General features: G+C 40.3%; 1 protein-coding gene across 2 annotated transcripts in view; it reads right to left on the bottom strand.

Annotated features, from left to right (window-relative positions):
* Nucleotides 1-21,827, bottom strand: part of LOC120515857 (beta-Ala-His dipeptidase-like) — a 60,065-nt gene that overhangs the window by 17,105 nt on the left and 21,133 nt on the right. For both annotated transcript variants that reach the window (XM_039737191.1, XM_039737192.1), the window contains exons 5-8: nucleotides 12,608-12,696; nucleotides 12,323-12,520; nucleotides 9,904-9,988; nucleotides 1,034-1,194 (exon numbers count right to left, since the gene is read on the bottom strand). In XM_039737191.1, the coding sequence (XP_039593125.1) occupies nucleotides 1,034-1,194; nucleotides 9,904-9,988; nucleotides 12,323-12,520; nucleotides 12,608-12,696 (533 nt within the window). The remainder of the gene's footprint in view (nucleotides 1-1,033; nucleotides 1,195-9,903; nucleotides 9,989-12,322; nucleotides 12,521-12,607; nucleotides 12,697-21,827) is intronic.

Below are 21,827 nucleotides of genomic sequence, written 5' to 3'. Positions count from 1 at the left end.
GACAGTTATACAAAATCCATCCATCCATTATCCAACCCGCTATATCCTAATTACAGGGTCATGGGGGTCTGTTGGAGCCAATCCCAGCCAACACAGGGCACAAGGCAGGAAACAAACCCCGGACAGGGTGCCAGCCCACTGCAGAGTTATACAAAATAAACTGCGAATACAAATAAACTGCAGCTAGTGAGGAAGAGAAGAGTGACGGGAATTACAGTTTCCCTGGACTTTGACCAAGACGGCATTCTATACTGTGAATCATTAAAAAAAGTTTTGTTTTTTTTAAGCATTTTATTTTTATTTCACTTTTTCAATCAATTTCTTTAGCTATTTGTATTTATCACACAGTATGTATTCATTTTATTAAGTGTTGTTATGACAAACCATGACCTATATGTGTGCATGCATGTGACATCATGACGCAGCCGTCTTTAAAAGAGCAACTATTTGCACTTTGTTGAGGAAAAGTTAGCTTCTTGAGTAATATCATTTCTTCTTTATGTTTTGCAAAAAAAAAAATGTTTGTACAGATGGTGTATGTTGGCTGCACACAACTCCATTGTTTGTATTGTGTATGGAATCAATTGAAAAGACGTGTTCACACTGAATTAAAATTTGCCACATGATGTTGTGAGATTATAAACCTGAAACACTTCTGGCTCAGACCCCACCACTGCCTCCATATGTTACATTAATCAAGACACTTACTGTAATTTACAAATGCTTCATTAGATGAAACACACAAATGGTTATACCATGATGTGTAAATTGCTTTGGATAAAAGCGTAAGATGCTTTGGGTTGTTTTGTAGTTTTGAAAGTACCAATGCTATTTGCGGTGAACATAAGCCAATTGATTTTTATTTTTGTTTTTATATTGCATTTAATATTTTTAACATCATATTGAAATACTAAGCATACCTGCATAAGTATCAAGTTTTGCTTTTTGGAAGGGCAGGAGCCCAGGCTTGTCATGTGAATCACCCAGGCAGCCAAGAGTGGCATATCCAAGGCTGTGATTTTAAGGGTCATACCTTCTTATCATAGACCAGACGTGTCACTCCTATGTTATTTTTATGTTCTTCGAGATCAAACTGAATGTTTTCATAGAGCTTCCTCTCCTCTTCAGTTAGTGGTGCAACATCATCGTAAATCCCTGGGACCAAAATCTGACCTTTAGCATCCACTAGGCTGTCTGAAATGACAAACAGGTACTATTTAAATGTACTGATTGGAGGAGTAGTAAAGGCCAAAAAAGACAAGCGCTGGGTGCCATTATGCATTTCATTTTTTGCCATGCTGGGTCACATATGGACACATTGTCCATATTACAAACGTCAGCACTCGTTTGGCTCATTCATGTACTCTTTTATCAAGGCTCATGGAATAGGATTGCATTACACAGACCCTTCACCAAAATGCAATAATACAATCAAAAGCCTGAAGTTATTAAAAAAGCCGTTCTTTAAACCAAATGTCATTTAAGAGATAAGAATAAAGTACAAAAATAGCAAAACATAAAACTGTGGAATCTCTTTGGTAATGCATTTTTGTTTTTGCCAAACGTATTATGAGACGTTGCTTTCCCCACTTTTCCACTTCCAGACTGGCACCACACACCCTTTCACCTTTCTCTTCTTCTCTCTCTCCATCTCTCAACATCAGGACTTCTCTACTATTTTTTTGTTTTCAAAATCACCTTCCGATTAGAGATTCAGCAGGCTTTGGAAAAGGGAATAACCTCATAAACCCAAAGCTGTGGATTTCCCAAGACAGATAAAGCTTGTTAAATTCTAAGGCCAGTACCTGACAGTGATAGCTACTACACACATCCCTGAGCTCTTTTCTTAATCCAAGAGGCAGGTGCCCATATTTGCTTTTGAATTATATGTCTGTCCTTTGTGTTGTGTAGAAGGGTAGCACATGTGCCAGGAAAGATATGTCTGATGCCATCTGTTGCCATAGAGAAGGTTAGATGAACTTCTGACTTTTCTTCTTTGTACTCTTTTCAGTATGGTGCCTTATTTGCACTTATAGTCCATACCTGTACACTCACATGTTCGGACACCCTTGAATTGCTGCTGTGAGTTTTTCTTTCTCTCTCTGTCTTTCATTAGTTCTTTCCGCATCCCCAGCATGTGCCACAGTAGTCTTATTTTCGCTCTTGCCATCTAGACAATTTTCTCAGTAATGAATACCAATCACCTGGCTAAATTTTTATTTTTGGTGCTGTTAATAAAAACAAAGGCACATAATAATTTCACACGGGGCACCTAATCTATACAGGACCTTTCAGTGCTCCAAACCCTTTATATTCCATTTTAAGTCAATGCCTTTGCCTCTGATCAAAAATGATATGCCTATGTACATATCTGCCTGCAACATGCCATGCAAATTTAGTGCATTGTGTATTTTGTAAAATAGTTTATAAAAGCATGCTTTGACAAAAGACCTAGGGGCCTCATGCATAACGCCGTGCGTAGAATTCGCACTATAACATGACGTAAGCACAAAAGCCGAAATGTGCTTAAGCACAGAAAAATCCAGATGCAGGAATCTGTGCGTACTCCAACTTCCACGTTCTTCCGCTACATAAATCCCGATCAGCGTGAAAAGTAACGCTCGTGCACGCGCTTTATGTAACGCCCAACTCCTCCCAGAATTACGCCTCTTTGAAAATGTAAATCAATATAAATAGTGCTTATACTCAGCGTTCAGTGAAAAGACAATGAGAAAAGCACGGGGGAAAATACTGTACAGTAGAAGAATTTCAGTGAATACCAAGTGAAGGCAAAGAAAAAAGTACAATTTGTTGGTTTAAACAGTGGTATAAACAACAAAAGGAAGTTGATCGAGTGACATAGAGTGTCGGAGAAACTCGAAAGCTCAAGTTCACAAAGTCGCACAGTGCCGGAAACAAAAAAGAAGTTGTCAGATATCAAAGTTGCCGTGAAAAGGCGAATCGTACCCCACCGTCTTGAGTGTCATATGAAAGCTTATTAGGGTACAGAGAAAAAAAAAATAGGCACACAGTGGGGAAAAAGCACGAAATGTCAACTTTAATCTTGAAATGTCCACTTTAATCACGTAGTTTATTTTGTCATTAAAGTAGAACATCATAAACTTCATCTTAAAATCATTTCATTTACTAGTTTCTCAAATCACATCGTAAGTAAAGTAGCACGTTAAATGCTTTGTTTTGTATGTGATCTTCTATGTGCTCTATGTGTGTGTATCACTAGTTCTTCTTAAACCGGCTCTCTTCCTCCGACAGGACACAGAATCCATTACATTCATGATATTACAGCTCTGGAATAACTAAAATACTGAGATGTATACTTGATATAATTTTCATGATGATAGGAGTTAAAGCACGTTATTAACCATGGGAACATGGTGGCGCAGTGATTGTGTGCGACCTTCGATGAAATAATGTATTGCAGCAGTACTGTCTCTCTCTCAAACGTACTAACCCCCAATTCCTGTTCTTCCTTTTCATTCTCCAAGTAACCAATCGCCACACAATCAGCTCTGTAATAGACGTTAAGCCATCTGTAAGCTTATAACGCCGATTCTTCAAAACTTTTAAGGAACATTGAAATATCTTCGTAGTACATGTTTAATTATTCTATCCTTCACGAGGCAGGAATAATCCGTGAACGGAGCACCAGATCCTTGCTAGCGTAGTCACACCATGTCCTTTAATTATTAACAATATAGATTATTTAAATGAAGTTAAAGTTTAATCTGTATAATATAATAAACATATTTTGCTGCATTTCATCTGTAAAATATTGTCATCATATGTAAATACACGCTTTATAAAGTGGCTCAGGTTGTTTGATATTATAACTGTAGTGCAAGTTTACAGTGAGGTGATTGTACTAATAAGTACTAACAGTTCTACAAGGAGCAGTTGATGGAGTGACGGAGTGCGTTTAGAGCTCTTGGGATGAAACTCTTTCTGAACCAAGAGGTACGTACAGGAAAGGTTTTGAAGCTTTTGCCATGTGAGAGCAGTTCAAATAGGAAGCATGGCTGAGGCAGCGTGTGCTTGATGCTGTATATTGATAATTCTCTTTCCGATCAGCTGCTCCGAGTGGTGCAGTGAGAGTAATATGGAAAAAGATGATCCGCTGTGGCAACTCCTAACGGGAGCAGCTGAAAGAAGAAGAAGGTGCAATGAGAGTAACAACGCTAAAGTAGCTATTGTATTTAGAATAGTTTGAGCATTCTGTGGACCATTATATTATTACAGGTTAATTACAATCAGATGCCTTAAACTAATAAACAATATGCGGTTAACTTCAGTGGATTTATAAAGCCGCGTCAGTAATGTGGATCTGAAAAAGAAAGATAAACCACACAGGAACAGTAGCATTGCTTTGCCGCTGGGTGCCGCCAGTCTGAAAAACCAAGTGAAGAACTTGTGTACGACAGGGTATGAGGTACCGTGGAAATGTGCGTAGCTTTACGCCAAGTTTAGGTTTTATACATCGCGATTTCAACATGGAAACGTTCTTACGCAACATTTCTGTGCGTACGCACTGTTTATACATGAGGCCCCTGGTGAAAAAGCAATAGTCCACCTTAATAAAAGGATACGTGTCTGTGTGTCTGTGTGGTTGCTATGTCTCTTCTCCAACAAATGATGCATCAGAAACATTAACACTGTCTTATCAATTCTGTACCAAACAGAGACATACCAATCAGATGGACACACTGCACTGCCAACCTTAATGATGTATACATCCAACAGAGAGTAACTGCTAGAAGGACAGAGATCAGCTTAACCACCTTAATAAAAGTGTCTGTGTGTCCATTTCCTATTGCAATGTCTCTGTCACTCCAACAGATGGCACATCACAAACAGTAATCAAAGGCATTACTACAAATGTTTGTGCTGCACGATCTGTTGGAAAGACAAATTCAACACATTTTTCCCTACATTCCGATATAGATGGTGCACTGCAAAACGCTAACACTGTGGTCTTTGTTGATTACTTAGATTTCAATCCAACGGGTAGCACAGCTAGTTTTTGAATAATCTGATCGTGCAGATGTTTCAATGCCCACTCAACCAAATGTAATAAGTGTTTTGTACACCAGCTTCCAGATTTATCATCCTGCTGCATAGCCTTCTTGACAAATCATTCTTGATGAGACTGCTCACTCACGTGCTATATTAAAATTTGCAATTAATTGTCTTAAAAAGTTTGGTGTCATGATATGGTCAACACTGCTGTCTTACAGACCTTGTGTCCCAATTTGAAATCCCACACGCTGTTGTTGTGTTTATGTCTTGTTTCTAATTTTTTTTATCTCTATCTAGAAGCTATTCCTACATTTAAAATGTGTCAGTTGTGTGTCTCTGGGGTTGCTGAATCCATTTCCAATGTTTTGTCTGATGTCATCTTGGTTTTCACAGGTGCTACCATTTAATGGTGCGGTTGCCACCATGTTAGTCAGGGATTAGTATTGTATGTTAATGTGCGATGCATTATTTCACTATCACAATGAAATAAAAGGTCAAACTTGGGCATTTCTGGGTCATCCAAGACTGGATAGCATCAGTGAATTTAAGGAGTGTATTTTGTTTTTAGTTTTCTGGTATAAAGACTATTCAGTTGTGAACTTTAACCACTGTCACACATGTGCAATTAGGAGGGAGCTGAGTGGACCAAGTGGAGGTAATTACCCACCAGGCCAGTGGGTGGCAGGGTGCTCTAAACCCACCTCTGTTATCTTTGCAAGCCAAATACGAGAAAAAACCTGCCTGATTTAACATCAATGATGCCACTTCTGGAACCAGCGCCCAGATTGACATCACTTCCGGTTACGAAAGGAGGCCATAATCCTGCTGACTACGCCACTGTAAAAGAATCAGTCTCAACACACAAAAAAGGTTTGGGGAAGCCACCCGTATATTGTCCCTGGCTGCAAAAGGGTATAGAACTGGGGTGCCCACACTTCTTCAGCTTGCGAGTCACTTTTAAAATGATCTACCTACATTAAAAATTATATATATTGTGGAGCCGACCCTGACACAGACAGGCGGACATGTTGTTAAATACCACCACACGTTTTATTTACAACTATTTACAAATATAATAATGGTCACTTAGACCCAGTCCCGTGCACAAACCCCAATAATCTCAGTCCTGGTCACAAATGGCTTCTTTTCGGGCCGCCTCCACTCCTCTTCTGCCTCGTCCTACTTCCACCCGACTCTAGCCTCGAATGAAGGGAGATGGCCCCTTTTATACATGACCCGGATGAGCTCCGACACTCCCCCGTTGGCCACGCCCCAGCGTGGCATAAGTGCCGGCTGTTCTCCCGGCAGCTCTCAGGGTATCGTCCTTATTCTTCCCCCCAGCACTTCCTGGTGTGGCGGAAGTGCTGAGGTAACAGGTCCCCAAGACATTGGGGCGCCTCCTGGCGGTGACCACGGGCCCCTACAGGGTGGGGCTTCCATGCCCTCAACCCGTGGCCCCCAGAGCAAACCAGGAAAGTGGCCCCCACGTGATCCAGGGTGGGCCTTGACCCTCTTCCGGTCCCTCACGGCGCCCCGGCCGGGTCGTTGCCCCTGGCATCCCTGACAATATATACAGTGGGATGCAAAAGTTTGGGCAACCTTGTTAATAGTCATTATTTTCCTGCATAAATCGTTGGTTGTTATGATAAAAAATGTCAGTTAAATATATCATATAGGAGACACACACAGTGATATTTGAGAAGTGAAATGAAGTTTATTGGATTTACAGAAAGTGTGCAATAATTGTTCAAACAAAATCAGGCAGGTGCATAAATTTGGGCACCACAAAAAAGAAATTAAATCAATATTTAGTAGATCCGCCTTTTGCAGAAATTCCAGCCTCTAAACGCTTCCTGTAGGTTCCAATGAGAGTCTGGATTGTGGTTGAAGGTATTTTGGACCATTCCTCTTTACAAAACATCTCTAGTTCATTCAGGTTTGATGGCTTCCGAGCATGGACAGCTCTCTTTAACTCACACCACAGATTTTGAGTTATATTCAGGTCTGGGGACTGAGATGGCCATTCCAGAACATTGTACTTGTTCCTCTGCATGAATGCCTTAGTGGATTTTGAGCTGTGTTTCGGGTCGTTGTCTTGTTGAAAGATCCAGCCCCGGCGCAGCTTCAGCTTTGTCACTGATTCCTGGACATTGGTCTCCAGAATCTGCTGATACTGAGTGGAATCCATGCGTCCCTCAACTTTGACAAGATTCCCAGTCCCTGCACTGGCCACACAGCCCCACAGCATGATGGAACCACCACCATCTTTTACTGTAGGTAGCAGGTGTTTTTCTTGGAATGCTGTGTTCTTTTTCCTCCATGCACAACGCCCCTTGTTATGCCCAAATAACTCAAGTTCCAATAATTAGTTCTAAAAGTTTTGGAATCAATAAAATGACAACGGTGCCCAAATCTATGCACCTGCCTGATTTTGTTTGAACAATTATTGCACACTTTCTGTAAATCCAATAAACTTCAATTCACTTCTCAAATATCACTGTGTGTGTCTTCTATATGATATATTTAACTGACATTTTTTATCGTAACAACCAACGATTTATACAGGAAAATAATGACTATTAACAAGGTTGCCCAAACTTTTGCATCCCACTGTATATATATATATATATATATATATATATATATATATATATATATATATATATATATATATATATATATATATATATATATACCGAGTATCAGAGGTGGGTTGTAATGAGTTACATTTACTTGAGTAACTTTTTACAAAAAATTGTACTTCTAAGAGTAGTTTTACTGCACCATACTTCTTACTTTTACTTGAGTACATTTGTGAAGAAGAAACACTACTCTTACACCCCTACATTGGGCAATACTCGAATCGTTACTTTTTTTCCCATTAGATAAAGTCTGACAGACAATTTTCAATCTGCTCTGTGTAGCGTATGCTGTCGAGTTGCACACACACCTTCCATTGCGTCTCCAGCTCTGATGCAAGGTTTTGGATGTTCCTCAAATCAAGGTGCTGCAGCTTTGAGGACAGATGTTGCATTTTTTGTTTGAAAGCATTAACTGAGCTAATCATATTGAACATGGTTTTCTCTTTTCCTTGCAGCTATAAATTTAGCTCATTCAACATGTTAGTCAGATCGTTATTAAGTTGCTTGCATTCTGCATGTCTAATGACAAGGAGAAACTCCTTTATCTCCGGCCAGGGGTCTTGAAATCTCAGCAGAAATTTCTCCCTAGCCATCTGCCTCATCTTTTATCATCTCTCCATCTTGGAAGGACTTCTTATGCTTAATGATCGAGTGACTCACCCGGAACGATGCTTCGGTGTGTCTGCCTTTGCTTTTGAATTCAGCAGAGTGAAAAATGACGGCTGTCCGATTATCTGCGATTTTAGTTCCCTCTCCTTTCTCTTTCTCAGATTGCTTTTCAGAAGAAAGTCAGTTTTATAGTTTTTTATGAACAGTTTGAAAGTGCCTTTCCACATTTTCCTTCTTTGGAATAGCAATGATAGACAAACGCACTTCGATTGTGACATTGTGAGAGGAAAAAATCCTCTTACAATTCCACATTCAGCTCATAACCAACAATTTTTTTTTTTAAATCCCTTCTTTAGTCGATATAAATTGGACGGCTAACTAGATCACTTAGATAGCCAGAGTTTTGCAGTAGCTCGTGTGTTTGATCGTGCGTGCGGGATGATCAGTGTGTTAGAAGAAAAGAGATCTCAGACTGGCCTGTATGTCAATCAAGTGGCAAATGGCATAGGGAGGATATATGACAGACTAACGTTTAAATAAAAATTTTTTTGAATGCAACGCGATCTACCTCCACTCCCTTTCCGATCTACCAGTCGATCGTGATTGACGTATTGGGCACCCCGGTATAGAAAAAAGTCGAGATATGCTCTCATTGAGTTCTAAACTAAACTGATTTGGTTACGCCCAGCACCTGCATGTCCTCTCTCACCACATCCATATACCTTCTCTGAGGCCTTCCTCTTTTCCTCTGACGATTATAAATTGTTTTTGTGTAACTGGAGGTACGTCATAACCGAGGGTTTCTGGTTTGTTTCGATTAACACATGAAACTATAATACTGCAGATTCATCACACTCCAGGAAAATGCACTTCGAAACAACCTGCCCTTTACTGATCATGTGTTTACCTTTCTGGATTGTGTATTTTCCATCAATTTATTTACTGAACCTCCATCCATCCATCCATTATCCAACCCGTTATATCCTAACTACAGGGTCACGGGGGTCTGCTGGAGCCAATCCCAGCCAACACAGGCAGGAAACAAATCCCGGGCAGGGCGCCAGCCCACCACAGGGCACGCACACATACACACACACACACACACACCAAGCACACACTAGGGACAATTTAGAATCGCCAATGCACCTAACCTGCATGTCTTTGGACTGTGGGAGGAAACCCAAGCAGACATGGGGAGAACATGGAAACTCCATGCAGGGAAGACCCGGTCTGTGATCCTTAATGAGTCACTTAAACCTGCCTATACTCCAGTTCTAAAAATACACATAAGCAAATGTACTGTACTATACTCACATATACTGTTTACATTAGAAAGGCACAATATATAGTACATATAATATACTGTATAAGAGATACAGTACTTCTAGCAATAAGAGCAAGTGGCAGAATCTTTCTTACCTGCGCACAAACTTTCACAAACTACTTGACAGTAGCAAAATGAGCAGACACAATGTCATGACCAGAGCGCTTATCCTAGACATGTCAGTGGTTGAAAATGCTGTTTTGGTTCATATTTGCGTGTTTGTGTGGATGTGCTGGTGATATATACATTGTGAAAAAACAACACATACATTTAAAATGAACGCTATAACCTTACCCAGTAAAGCTATCAGGTCAGCCATTGGCTCATGCAGACTGCCACCATGTGTCCCAGAGTGCAGAGATTGTTTGCCACCTGATACCTGAACACAAAGAGTTGAATGTAAAGTAGCTTGTCTTATCATAATTTTGTTTGATTTCAGTAAAACATTTTACATTTAGAACTTTTTAAAGAATCGCTAAGGAGTCAGATACTCAGCTTCCATAACCTAATTTGTTCTGTTATGGATTACAGTATCAGTGAACTAAAGCCCATCAGTTGCTGAAATGGTGGAATTCTCTGATGGTTACTCCATTAGAAATGAACCTGACGTCAGGAGTGTAAGTGGCTGTAGGTGAGGTTCTTGCTCAGAGGTGCTGGGCTCCTCTCCATCACAACATAAGCAACTAAACAATACAGAAGGATATTGAAGTAGAGCCTCAGTTCCTATGGATGATGTGAGTTGTGGATGCCCCTAAAACGGGAAGTGTAGCAGACATGACCAACTGAAAAAAGACTTGAGAGCTGACCCTCTCATGATGGAGGGATTTTATATCTCTCAGCTGGCCTTTGAGCACAAAAGAGAATCCCTCAGGGAAAGCTGGACACTGTAGCTGGGGATAGAGTAGTCTGTTCTGTCCAGCTGGTGCTGTCACCATAACCCCTCACCGGAATAAATGAATTTTGAACAAGTGTAATACTCTTTGTGTATATATTTTTAATGTTATGTTGTCTTTATTACAATCCTACTAATTGCTGTAGTGGTAGTAGCGTTATTTGAACATTAGAACACTCTAGACGAGAACAGGCCATTCAGCCCAACAAAGCTCGCCAGTCCTGTCCACTTATTTCTTCCAAAAAAACATCAAGTCGAGTTTTGAAAGTCCCTAAAGTCTTATTGTCCACCACACTACTTGTTAGCTGATTTCTGTCTATCATTCTTTGTGTAAAAGAAAAACTTTCTAATGTTTGTGCACAATTTACCCTTAATAAGTTTCCAACTGTGTCCATGTGTTCTCGATGAACTCATTTTAAAGTCACCGTCTCGATCCACTGGACTAATTCCCTTCATACTTTTAAAGACTTCACTCATGTCTCCTCTTAATCTTCTTTTGTTTAAACTGTAAAGGCTCAGCTCTTTTAATCTTTCCTCATAATTCAACCCCTGTAGCCCTGGAATCAGCCTTATGTGTACAGAGTCCAACATGTTGTCACTTTCTGGTGTCACAATAATTAAGAATGTTTCAAATTCATGGCTTCATTTTATAAGTGATAATTGTGGCATTGATCCTGACAAGAAACAGAGGTAGGAAAGCGTATTGTAACGCAGGGCCAGGACCACACACCTTAATACAAGGAAGAGTGTCCGTGTGTTTGTCAGGTTGGTATGTCTCTGTTATATCCCATTTGGTATGGGATTCATAAAGTCGGTGCTAATGTTTGTGATGTGCTATCTGTTAGAATAGAAAATACAATGCTTTTTATTATTACATGCATTAAAAGTACATTCCGGTAGACTGTGCACTTCAAAAGTTAACACTGTTTACGTCCAAGAGAGTGTAACTTCCAGAGTATCCACCTTAATATACTAAAAAGTGTCTGTGTGTATATGTCTGTATGTTTGTGTGTCTGTCCAGTTTGTTAGGGTTAGGAAGAAAATTTTAAGAATAGAAAAAACATGTAGAGGAAGGGTCAAAAAATCAAAAATGATAATAAAAATATCAAATAAGTGTCTACGATTTTGAAAATTGGTCTTATCGGTCTATTCTGTTGTCCAACATAATATGCAGATAACAGAAGCATTGTAGCAACTTTATTGCACCCGCTTGGACCACATGAATGAGGTTTATAGCTGTAATGGTAATACTGATAACTCCAGCAAGTGTTCCATAACTAGGCCTGCCTTCTTAATCAGATTGTTTATTTATTTATTCATTTATTTTTATTTATTTATCCGTCATCCAAGGTCAATGTGTGAAAAAGCATTCGTCCAAGCTGAAGCAGTTCATTTATGTTCAGTGCCGAATGTATGTATTTTTTTAAAAGTGGTATGAAGCTCCACTATTCATAAATCTTACACACTTGGGCTCAGTGAAGTTCCAAAAGCCCAAATTCTACAGGGTGGTCCAGATCTAATTATGCAAATTTTCATTACGCTATAACTTATTAAGTTTATTACATAGAAAATCACCCGAAAAATCCCAGACCATCGAGAAGTATGCGAACTGACAACATGAAGAATCGTCTTTGCGCCGAACTGGAATCGTCCCCACATAAATCAAAGTCAACCAGATGATCTGGATAATTAGATCTGGACCACCCTGTACATACACATCATGTGAGGATTAATAGATATACCTAAAAAACTCAGGAATAATCAGATTAGATTAGTATACAGTAAATATGCAAAATGGTTCTGCCTAACTGACCGCCATACCTCCACAAAAAAATAGCAGTCGCCTCGAGTCCCATATGTCAGGCCTGGTTTGTTGCTGATCCAGATGTTGTCTGAAATGACTATGTAGTCCACATCTGCGAAAAAGGTATCGTTCCGCTGTTTAGTCAGTGTATCCAGACCATATGAGCCGATCTCCTCCACTCCCTCAATGATAAACTTAATGTTCACAGGAAGGTCCTAAAGTCAAAACAGAATGATACTTTATTATTTAGGTGTTCTAAAATGTGGACTTGAAGAGAGACACAAACAGTAACAACATCTGACCTGCTTTAAGGCTTGGTAGGCTTCCACGGCATGCAGCCAGGCTAAAACAGGTCCCTTATTGTCTGTAGCTCCTCGTCCATACAGGTTACCTGCAACAGTAATGGTCAGGAAAGTCAAGCCACTAACGATTCTGGAAACCTACAGGAACTAAGAGGAGTAAAAACAAGTTCTTGGAAAGAGTGCTGTTCTCTGCATGTGGTAATATGACATGTGACCTGAATGAGATTTATATTAAAATCATTTTCAAAAGGATCTCCTCAGTTGTGTATAACAGTATCGTCTAGATATTTATAAAATTGGTATGTCTAGTCCTGCAAAACTGAAAGCTAGGGGAGAACCAACCAATCATTTTACGGAGGACACTCACATACAAACTTGTATGACTTCTAGTCTGTCACAAACTTGACCACAAGTCATAGCAAAGGTTTGGGGCAGCCACCCGTATAATTGGTTTCCTGGCTGCAAAATTGCAAACAAAAGATAGCACTGATGTTCACAAAACAGAACTGAGGGAGTAGGGGAAAGGTGGAGGCTTTTTAAAGGGGAAGACAGGCAGTGAGGTCAAAGGGGTTGGGCTCATAAGGGTCTTCAGCCATAGGCTCGAGCCCAAATGTGACATCAAAGGGGCCGGAGCCGGTAAGGTCTTCCTCCATAGGCTTGACGTCAACAGGGCCAGGTGAAATCCCCCGTGAATGGTCTTCAGGAAAGGGAGAAAAAGAGTCACTGCACTCTGCCACATCCCGGTCTGATTCGGAATTGTCCTTACTCAAGCCCTTTAGCTGCCTCCCATGTGCACGTGTGTGACAAGTCATACTAGCCGTCCCCCGCGGCTCCACCCACATGATAGTGAAACGGGACTCCCGGCCTTATGCAGCGAGCCATCCTCCTTCCGGTTACTTCCGCTCCTCACTAACACTCAGCGGGAGCGACCACTACCGACTGCCCCTGGGTGCCGGCCAAACACCTTGCGAGGGCTCCCTGTCCAGCTGCCTTTTGTTCGTCCTGCTCGCTCATGCACCAACTTTCTCCTCTCTTTTTCCTGCCTTTTTCCTTCTTAACCTCCGTCCATCTTTTCCATTCCTTTTTTCTTCCCTTCCTAGCCGCCTCGCGCTTCTATTTATTACGGGGGCGTGGATCAGGTGTGGAATTTAGCAGCTCCTGTCATCAATTACGGATGCGGACGACTCCGCGCCTGTGCAATTAAGCCAGGACCACCTGCATCACGAATTCACACGGGAACCGCTCCGGCCATACATACCACCTCGAGTGCGGCGACTATTTATTTAAAAAGTGGCCTTTTTGATTTGAGCTGTGGACCTGCTTCACCACACATGCATATTACAAAGCTATCAGAATCCTACAGTTCAGTTCTAAATTTCCCTTTAGGGTTAATAAAATGTATTTGATCTGATCTGACTACTATTCCAAAACATATCACCATGCAGTCACCATTTAATTTATATGGCATCTTTCCTTCTAGTGCAATCTGTCTTTACTTTAGTTGTTATGTTTCATGAAAAAACACCCATAATAAGTCCAGTTCATGAAATTTGTGATGTATGATAGATTCTATACTGTTTTCTTTAACAGACTCAGTAAGTTCTACAGCCCACTAATTCTCTTTTTTGTTCATTCTGTTTTGGTATGTAAATTATGAGTAGGGAATCCATTCCCGGGGTCCCAGTTGAGACTCCCGGACATTTTTCATTCCCGCATTCCCAGGAATGAAACTGCTGTAATTCCTGGGAAACCAGGAACGGCCAAGCTTGCATATATAGCATGTAAAAGTGTAAAAATCTATCAAGAAATAACTGAGTTATAGTTGAAAATAATTAAGTTGCACAGTTTTTTGGCCCACGGTGTAGTGTGTTGCCAATTAATTCAGTCAACAACAGACCAGCAGCAGTTGTCAGTCTCCCGGCTCCCACTAAGACTGAGCACAGTGGACTGGGAGGAGTCTGCACTCTGCAGCTCACGAATGCCGGGACGGCGCAGACTTCATTGACGTCTGTCAGGCAACAGCTTTGAGCAGCAACTTGAAATTGCAATGTGTCAGTCTGTTGCATCCGCATTATCTGTACCAAGAAACTTGCCATCACAGAATGATGACAAGAAACTGGATGCATCAGTAAAAGCTGAAATGGCGGTGTTTCAGAGCAACGGCAAGTGCAGGCGTTGTTTAGAACAAGTGTATCAGTATCCGATGACTTCAGTGGAGGCAGAGCGTGCTTTCTCAGCAGCTGGCGCACTCTGCATGAAGGTGCGCTCTCACCTGGACGACCGCACACTGGACACATTGTGCTTTCTACGCTCTTATTACCGCAACTAACTATATACATGTACTTATATGACAGCATGAACTGCTTGTAGATAAGGTTAGTCTTTTATTGGTGTCAACATATTGCAGTAGTTTTATTAAAAATAAGTGTCGGTCGTTCTAAAACCGTTCACATGTGAAATGCCCATGCAGGGATTCCTGGGAATGACATGCGGGATTCCCGAATTCCCGGGAATGGATTCCCTAATTACGAGGCATGAGACACGTGTATTCCTTTTCACTCGTCTCCACATTCTATGCATTGCATTTCAAGATGAGCATTCATTGGTTCATTTGGTTGTCAGCTCTCCTGCTTGAACAGTCAGCTATGCTGCCTAATGAGAAATTCAAACATTTTTGGTCTTATCCTAGCCAGTCTCAGACTAGTTGGTCTCAGTTGTTAAGTATGTCACATTAGGGGACTGCCCTCACAGAAGCTTACCGTTAACTTCCTCCAGATGGCTAAGATTATGTAAACGAAGGCTACGACTATAAAGCGCTGAAAAAGGCGTCTCATGTAACGTGGCCTTGATAAATTAACTTTCACTGAGAATGTTGGCACAGTGATTGTGCTGCTTCCTGACAACAAGAAGACCGGAGTGCTAGTCTTGGGTGCTCCCTGTGTGGAGGTTGCATGTTGTCTGCCTGGGTTTTTTCTGGCTGCTCTGGTTTCCTCCCACAGTTCAATGACATGCAGGTTAGATGGATTGGCTACATTGGCCCGGGTGGACAGATGTGGGTTCGACTGTCCTGTAATAGGCTGGTGCCTTGTCTAGGGATAGTCTCTGCCTGGCACCCAATGTTTCCCAGGATAGGCTCCTGCATCCATTACCGCCGCCAGGATTTAATTCAGGGGGGTGCATAAAGAGATTTTTTTCTTTCTACGCTCCCCCCCCGCAACAAAAACTTTTTTTGTATATGTATGTGCCCATTAAATACCTGCCAATACAGTCGCTATCTCTGAACAGTACAGAGCAGTCAGTTTTTGCATAGATAGATTAACCACTTAAGGCATGACCTAATTTTTAATTTTCTGACAAAAAATCATCGACTTTTTTTTGTTATCATATGATCACTGGAATATAGTTAAAATGTTATTGATGTATTCAGTGGCATAGGTAGTGCTTTTTTCCTTAAGTTTTTAATGTAATTTTGTAAGCACTTACATACAGCTAGACCTCTTTTTACGCCGGTTAATAGTTCCGATTTCTGAGAATAGTACACTTTAGAGAAAATATTTCAAATAAAAATTGTAGACATTGATAAGTTCTACAACTTTTATGATAAATATTTTTCTCTAAAGCGTACTGTTCTGTTTAGAGAGAGCACTTTACGACGATCTTTGATTCCTAATATTCCTCTGTTTTGTGAAACACGTTGGTCGGCAAAGTATAAAAGTATCAGAATATTTTCTGAGAACTTTTTGGTAATTGTCCAAGCGCTAGAAAAGCTTACAGAGGACAGTGCGAACAAAACACAAAGGTTAAGGCTCATTTGCTGTTCACTGCTATTACAACTCCAACTTACATTTTGACGCTTTTAGTAATTGCTACTTATTCGGCTAAACTCGAACTTGTGTGCAATCAGTTGCAGCAAGTAAATATGAACATTAAAGATGTAACTGCTCATATAATTCAATTAATAGATGTGCTGCAATCCCATCGAGACAATGTTTCTGAAGAGTTTTCATTGATTTTCAAAAAAGCACAATCGATTTGTGAAGAATTAGACATTGAATTAAAACAGCCACGGTTAAATAAAAGGCAAGTTCACAGATCGAATTTACTTTCTGAAAACGCAGAAGAATATTTTAGGAGGTCCATTTTCATCCCTTATTTGGATTCTATAATATCTTCTCTACAAATTCGGTATTCTTTTACACAAGAGAAAGCATTTTCACTTTTACAACTTCACCCAAAAGAAATGAGTAAATTGGATAAATCATCGTTTTTAATAGTTCCGGAAGACATTAACAGTCTGTATGGTGATATTCTTCCAAACTTTATATCTGATGCTACCACATGGTATGAGATGTGGAAAAATAAAAACATTGTAAACGAAATTACCGATTGCATGAGTTTAATTGAAGAGGCTACGAAGTTTTATCCGGCTGTTTCCGAGGCACTCAAGATTGGCATGACACTTCCTGCAACAACCTGCAGTATTGAAAGATCTTTTAGCACATTACGGCGCGTCAAAACTTGGAACCGATCTACAATGAGTGACGATAGATTAAGTGGATTATGTATGCTTAGTGTACACAAAAAAAGAATAAATAATTGTCCAAAATTTATCGACAAAGTTGTAGACAAGTTTGGACAACAAAAAAGAAGGCTTGAGATGCTCTTTTAGAAACAAAGTGAATGATTGTTTATGTATAGTTGTAAAATGTAAACGTCTAATTGTAATTTAAAAATTTAAAATAAAACTATTTTTTCGCGTTTTTCTTATTATTGAAAGATTTATTTTTTTTCTCCATTTCCTTTTTTTTCAAAAGCTAGGGGGGTGCACGTGCACCTACTTGCACCCCCCTGCCGGCGCCCATGCCTGCATCCCTTCTCTGGATAAGTGAGTTTAGAAAATGGAGGATGAGTACAAAGTAATTCTCAGTACAGCTTTGTTTCATACTATACAGCATATACATTTCACCACAATCGTTATAAAAATATGCATTGTCCAGCATTCAAATTTTCTTTTATATCGCACATCTCATAGGGAGCATTAGTCTAAAAGTGCCATATATACTTGCGGGTAAGTCGGACTTGATTTTACCATATAATTTCTGATTCGGTCGTATAAGCAAAATGCGGAAAACTCACACGATTGGCACAAGGGATTATGATATGCTAACGCCCACCTGAGAGAGAAACCACGGAGCACACTGACTTTTTTTTTCTATGTGGGTGCTGCAATGCGCTGTATCAGCGTGTGCTCCTAACCTCTCTCTGTCTCTCTATTGTGCCTACGTGACCACACGGTAATACCCGAACTATTCCGAAGCGACGTTTGCACTGATTTGTGTTTTTTGTATCTCACACCCTCATACACCTTTATCGTAACAGCATCCCTTATCTATGATGGGGCACTCAATCTGAAGAAAATATGAAGCTGGTTTTAAATTAAACGTCGTTGAAGTAGCGAAAGAAATTGGTAACTGCACTGATGTAACAAAACTTGACGCGTCTGAGAAACTGGTGCGAGATTGGAGAAAACAAGCAGATGTAAAAAAGAAAAAAAAAAAATAAGTGTCACATTTCTCAACGGGCGTGTAAGTCGGGGTTTGATTTTATGATCGATTTTTCGGGTTTCAAGACCTGACTTATACATGAGCATATATGGTAATCAAGCTTTATTCTAAAGTTTGCCATTAATACCACTGATACAAAGTACGGTACATTACAAAGTAATCCATCCTGGCGCTGTCCAGTGCTTTAAACAGCAAGTGCTATTGCTAAATACATTCCAAAGCAACTGATCCTCTCTACAGTACGTACAGCATAAAAATGTACATTAAAGCAATCAATCTCAGTTATGGGTAAATGTGTTACAAAACAGATGGATGGCTAATATGTCACAGAAAAGTATATTTGAAAGTTTCTTTTTCCAAGTAATTAGTTTTTCTTATTTATGCATAAACTTTCAAAAAAGCACAAAATCATTCTCTATTTTACAAAGTGTATTTTGTAGGAAGCCATTCATTTTCTGAACCCACTTATTCCACTAGGGCAGCACGGTGGCGCAGTGGTAGCGCTGCTGCCTTGCAATTAGGAGACCTAGGTTCGCTTCCCTCCCTGCGTGGAGTTTGCATGTTCTCCTGTGTCTACGTGGGTTTCCTCCGGGTGCTCCAGTTTCCTCCCACTAGTCCCTAGTGTGTACTTGGTGTTGTGTGTGTGCCCTGTGGTGGGCTGGCGCCTGCCCGGGATTTGTTCCTGCCTTGTGCCCTGTGCTGGCTGGGACTGGCTCCAGCAGACCCCCATGACTCTGTGTTAGGATGTAGCGGGTTGGACACTGACTGTCTGACTGACTTATTCCAGTAAAGAGTTGTAGGGTATCATAGTCTATTCCAGCTACTTTGGGCTTGAGGCAGAGCGCAGCTGAGGATTGGATGGCAGGTCATTACTGGTCACACAACCACTCATACATGGTGTCACACAGGCGTGTCACAAAAACAACCTCGGGGCTAATCATAGGTGCACAATACCCTTCCTTGCTGTCGCTAACAGTCTGGTCTTTTCTCTGTTCTGCAGAGGTGAGAAGACACCCCTTGAGTGCAATTGACCCTTCCGGCCAAAAGTCTATACAGTTCTGACGTCTCCAGATGGAACTGGACTTGCCAAAGAATGGAGCTATCAACCTTAGGAAGCTAAGAAGGCAATATTATTCTTATTTCTGTTTTGCACCCTTGTGCACCAATTTTGATTTACATTTGTTTGGAATTAAAAGGAGCAACCCTGCTGGCACCCTAGGGGCCACATGCATAACACTGTGTGTAGAATTCACACTAAAACATGGCATAAGGACAAAAGCAGAAATGTTCATACGCACAAAAAATCCAGATGCATAAATCTGTGTGTTTGCCAACTTCCACGTTCTTCTGCTCCATAAATCCCAGTCAGCGTGAAAAGTAACGCACGCGCCTGCTGTCCCGCCCCAACTCCTCCCAAAATTACGCCTCTTTGAATATGCAAATCAATATAAATAGCCCTTAAGCTCAGCATTCTGCGAAAAGGCATTGGCAAAAGCATGGGGGGAAATAGAAGAATTTCAGCAAATACCAAGCGTAGGCAAAGAAAAACGTACTATTTTTGGTTTAAACAGTGGTATAAACAACAAAAGGAAGTTGATCGAGTGACATAGCGTGTCGGAGAAACATCACAAAGTTGCAAAAGGTGAGTCATAACCCAGCGTCTGAGGGTCATATGAAAGCTTATTAGGGTACAGAGAAAAAAAAATAGGCACACAGTGGGAAAAAAGCACAAAATGTCAACTTCAATCTCGAAATTTCCACTGCCTCGAAAGCTTGCACATTGTAATCTTTTTAGTTAGCCAATAAAAGGTGTTATTTTGCTTGACTTTTCTCTACAAGTAAAATATCATAAACTTCAACTTAAAATCATTTAATTTACTAGTTTCTCAAATCCCATCGTGACTAAAGTAGCAAGTTAAATGCTTTGTTTTGTATTTGATCTTCTATGTGCTCTATGTGTGTGAATCACTACGTGCTTCCGGGCTTTCTCTTCCTCCGACAGGGAGCAGAATCCATTACATTCGTAATATTACAGCTCTCTGAATAATTAAAATATTGAGATGTATACGTGATATCATTTTCTTGATGATAGGAGTTAAATCATGTTATTAAACAAGGGAACACAGTGGCACAGTGATTGTTCCTGCCTCACGTAAGATGCTTGCTGCTCCATGCGTGACCTTCGATGAAATAATTTTTTGCAGCAGTACTGTCTCTTTCAAACACACTAACCTCCAATTCCTGTCCTTACTTTTCTTTCTCCAAATACCCAATCACCACACAATCAGCTCTGTAATAGACGTTAAGCCATCTTTAAGCTTAGAACGACGATTCTTCAAACATTAGAATAATTAAACATTACGAAGATATTTCATCTATCTATCCTTCCAGTGTCGCGCCAGCCCGAGCAAGAATACAGAGCGAGGCAGGAACAATCCATGAACGGCGCGCCAGATCCTCGCTAGCGATGCGACACTGTGTCCTCATATGTTTAATTATTAACAATATAGATTATTTAATGAAGATAAAGTTTTATCTGTATAATATAATAAACATATTTTTCTGCATTTCATCTGTAAAATGATATCGTCATCATATGTAAATACGTGCTTTATAAAGTGGCTCAGGTTGTGTAATATTATAACTGTAGTGCACGTTTACCGTGAGGCGATTGTACTTATAAGTACTAACAGTTCTACAAGGAGCAGTTGATGGACTGATTGAGTGCGTTTATAGTTCTTGGGATGAAACTGTTTCTGAACCGCGAGGTCCATACAGGAAGGGCTCTGAAGCGTTTGCCGTATGAGAGCAGTTCAGTAGAAAGCAAGGCTGAGGCAGTGTGCGCTTGATGCTGTATACTGAAAATTCTCTTTCTGATCAGCTGCTGTACATCTGTGATTCACACTCAGCTACAGTGATATAAATACTCCGAGTGGTGCAGTGAGAGTAAAATGGAAAAAGATGATCCGCTGTGGCAACTCCTAACGGGAGCAGCTGAAAGAAGAAGAAGAAGGTGCAGTGAGAGTAACAACGCTAAATCAGCTATGTGTTTTATCTTGGTAAAGTAATATATATATATTGCTCTACTTCCCATATTGTATTATTAATATGTAGCCTTAGAATGCCTAATCTCACAGACTTACCACTGTTTATAAGATATTATTGTACCATATAACTTATCCCCACTTTTCCTTCTATATCTATAACCTCAGGCAATTAGATGTAGTAAAAAGACAAGCAGGAGTTAAGTTACACATAAAATAATGTATTCTTGATAATATTCATAAATAACAAAATGCAAAGTACATTTGAATATTGGCAACCATACAACCTGATAAAATGGTGATGTGTAATTCAGGTGGCACACAGACTTGTAGTTACTTAAAATGTCTCTAGTCAAGGCATCGTTGGTGCTCAGCTTTCAGCCACATGTCTGTTCAATATGGCTGCTGAGTATCACAGGTTAGCAAGAGAGATGCTTCTTCATCATATGTTGGTTAGAGAGAGAGAATGTGGTTGAGCAAGCAAATTTATAGGTTTTCTGTCCAACCCCTACAGCCAATCCAGACAGCCATACCTCAGACCAATGGGTGAAATAGAACATCTTATCTCCTGCCCCAAAACCATATGTCAAACATCCTGGCTTCCTTGCAGGG

Source organism: Polypterus senegalus, chromosome 15, assembly GCF_016835505.1.
Source record: "Polypterus senegalus isolate Bchr_013 chromosome 15, ASM1683550v1, whole genome shotgun sequence".
Taxonomy (NCBI): Eukaryota; Metazoa; Chordata; class Cladistia; order Polypteriformes; family Polypteridae; genus Polypterus; species Polypterus senegalus.
The sequence above is the reverse complement of the archived record's forward strand: the minus strand, read 5'-3'. Positions and strand labels throughout refer to the sequence as shown.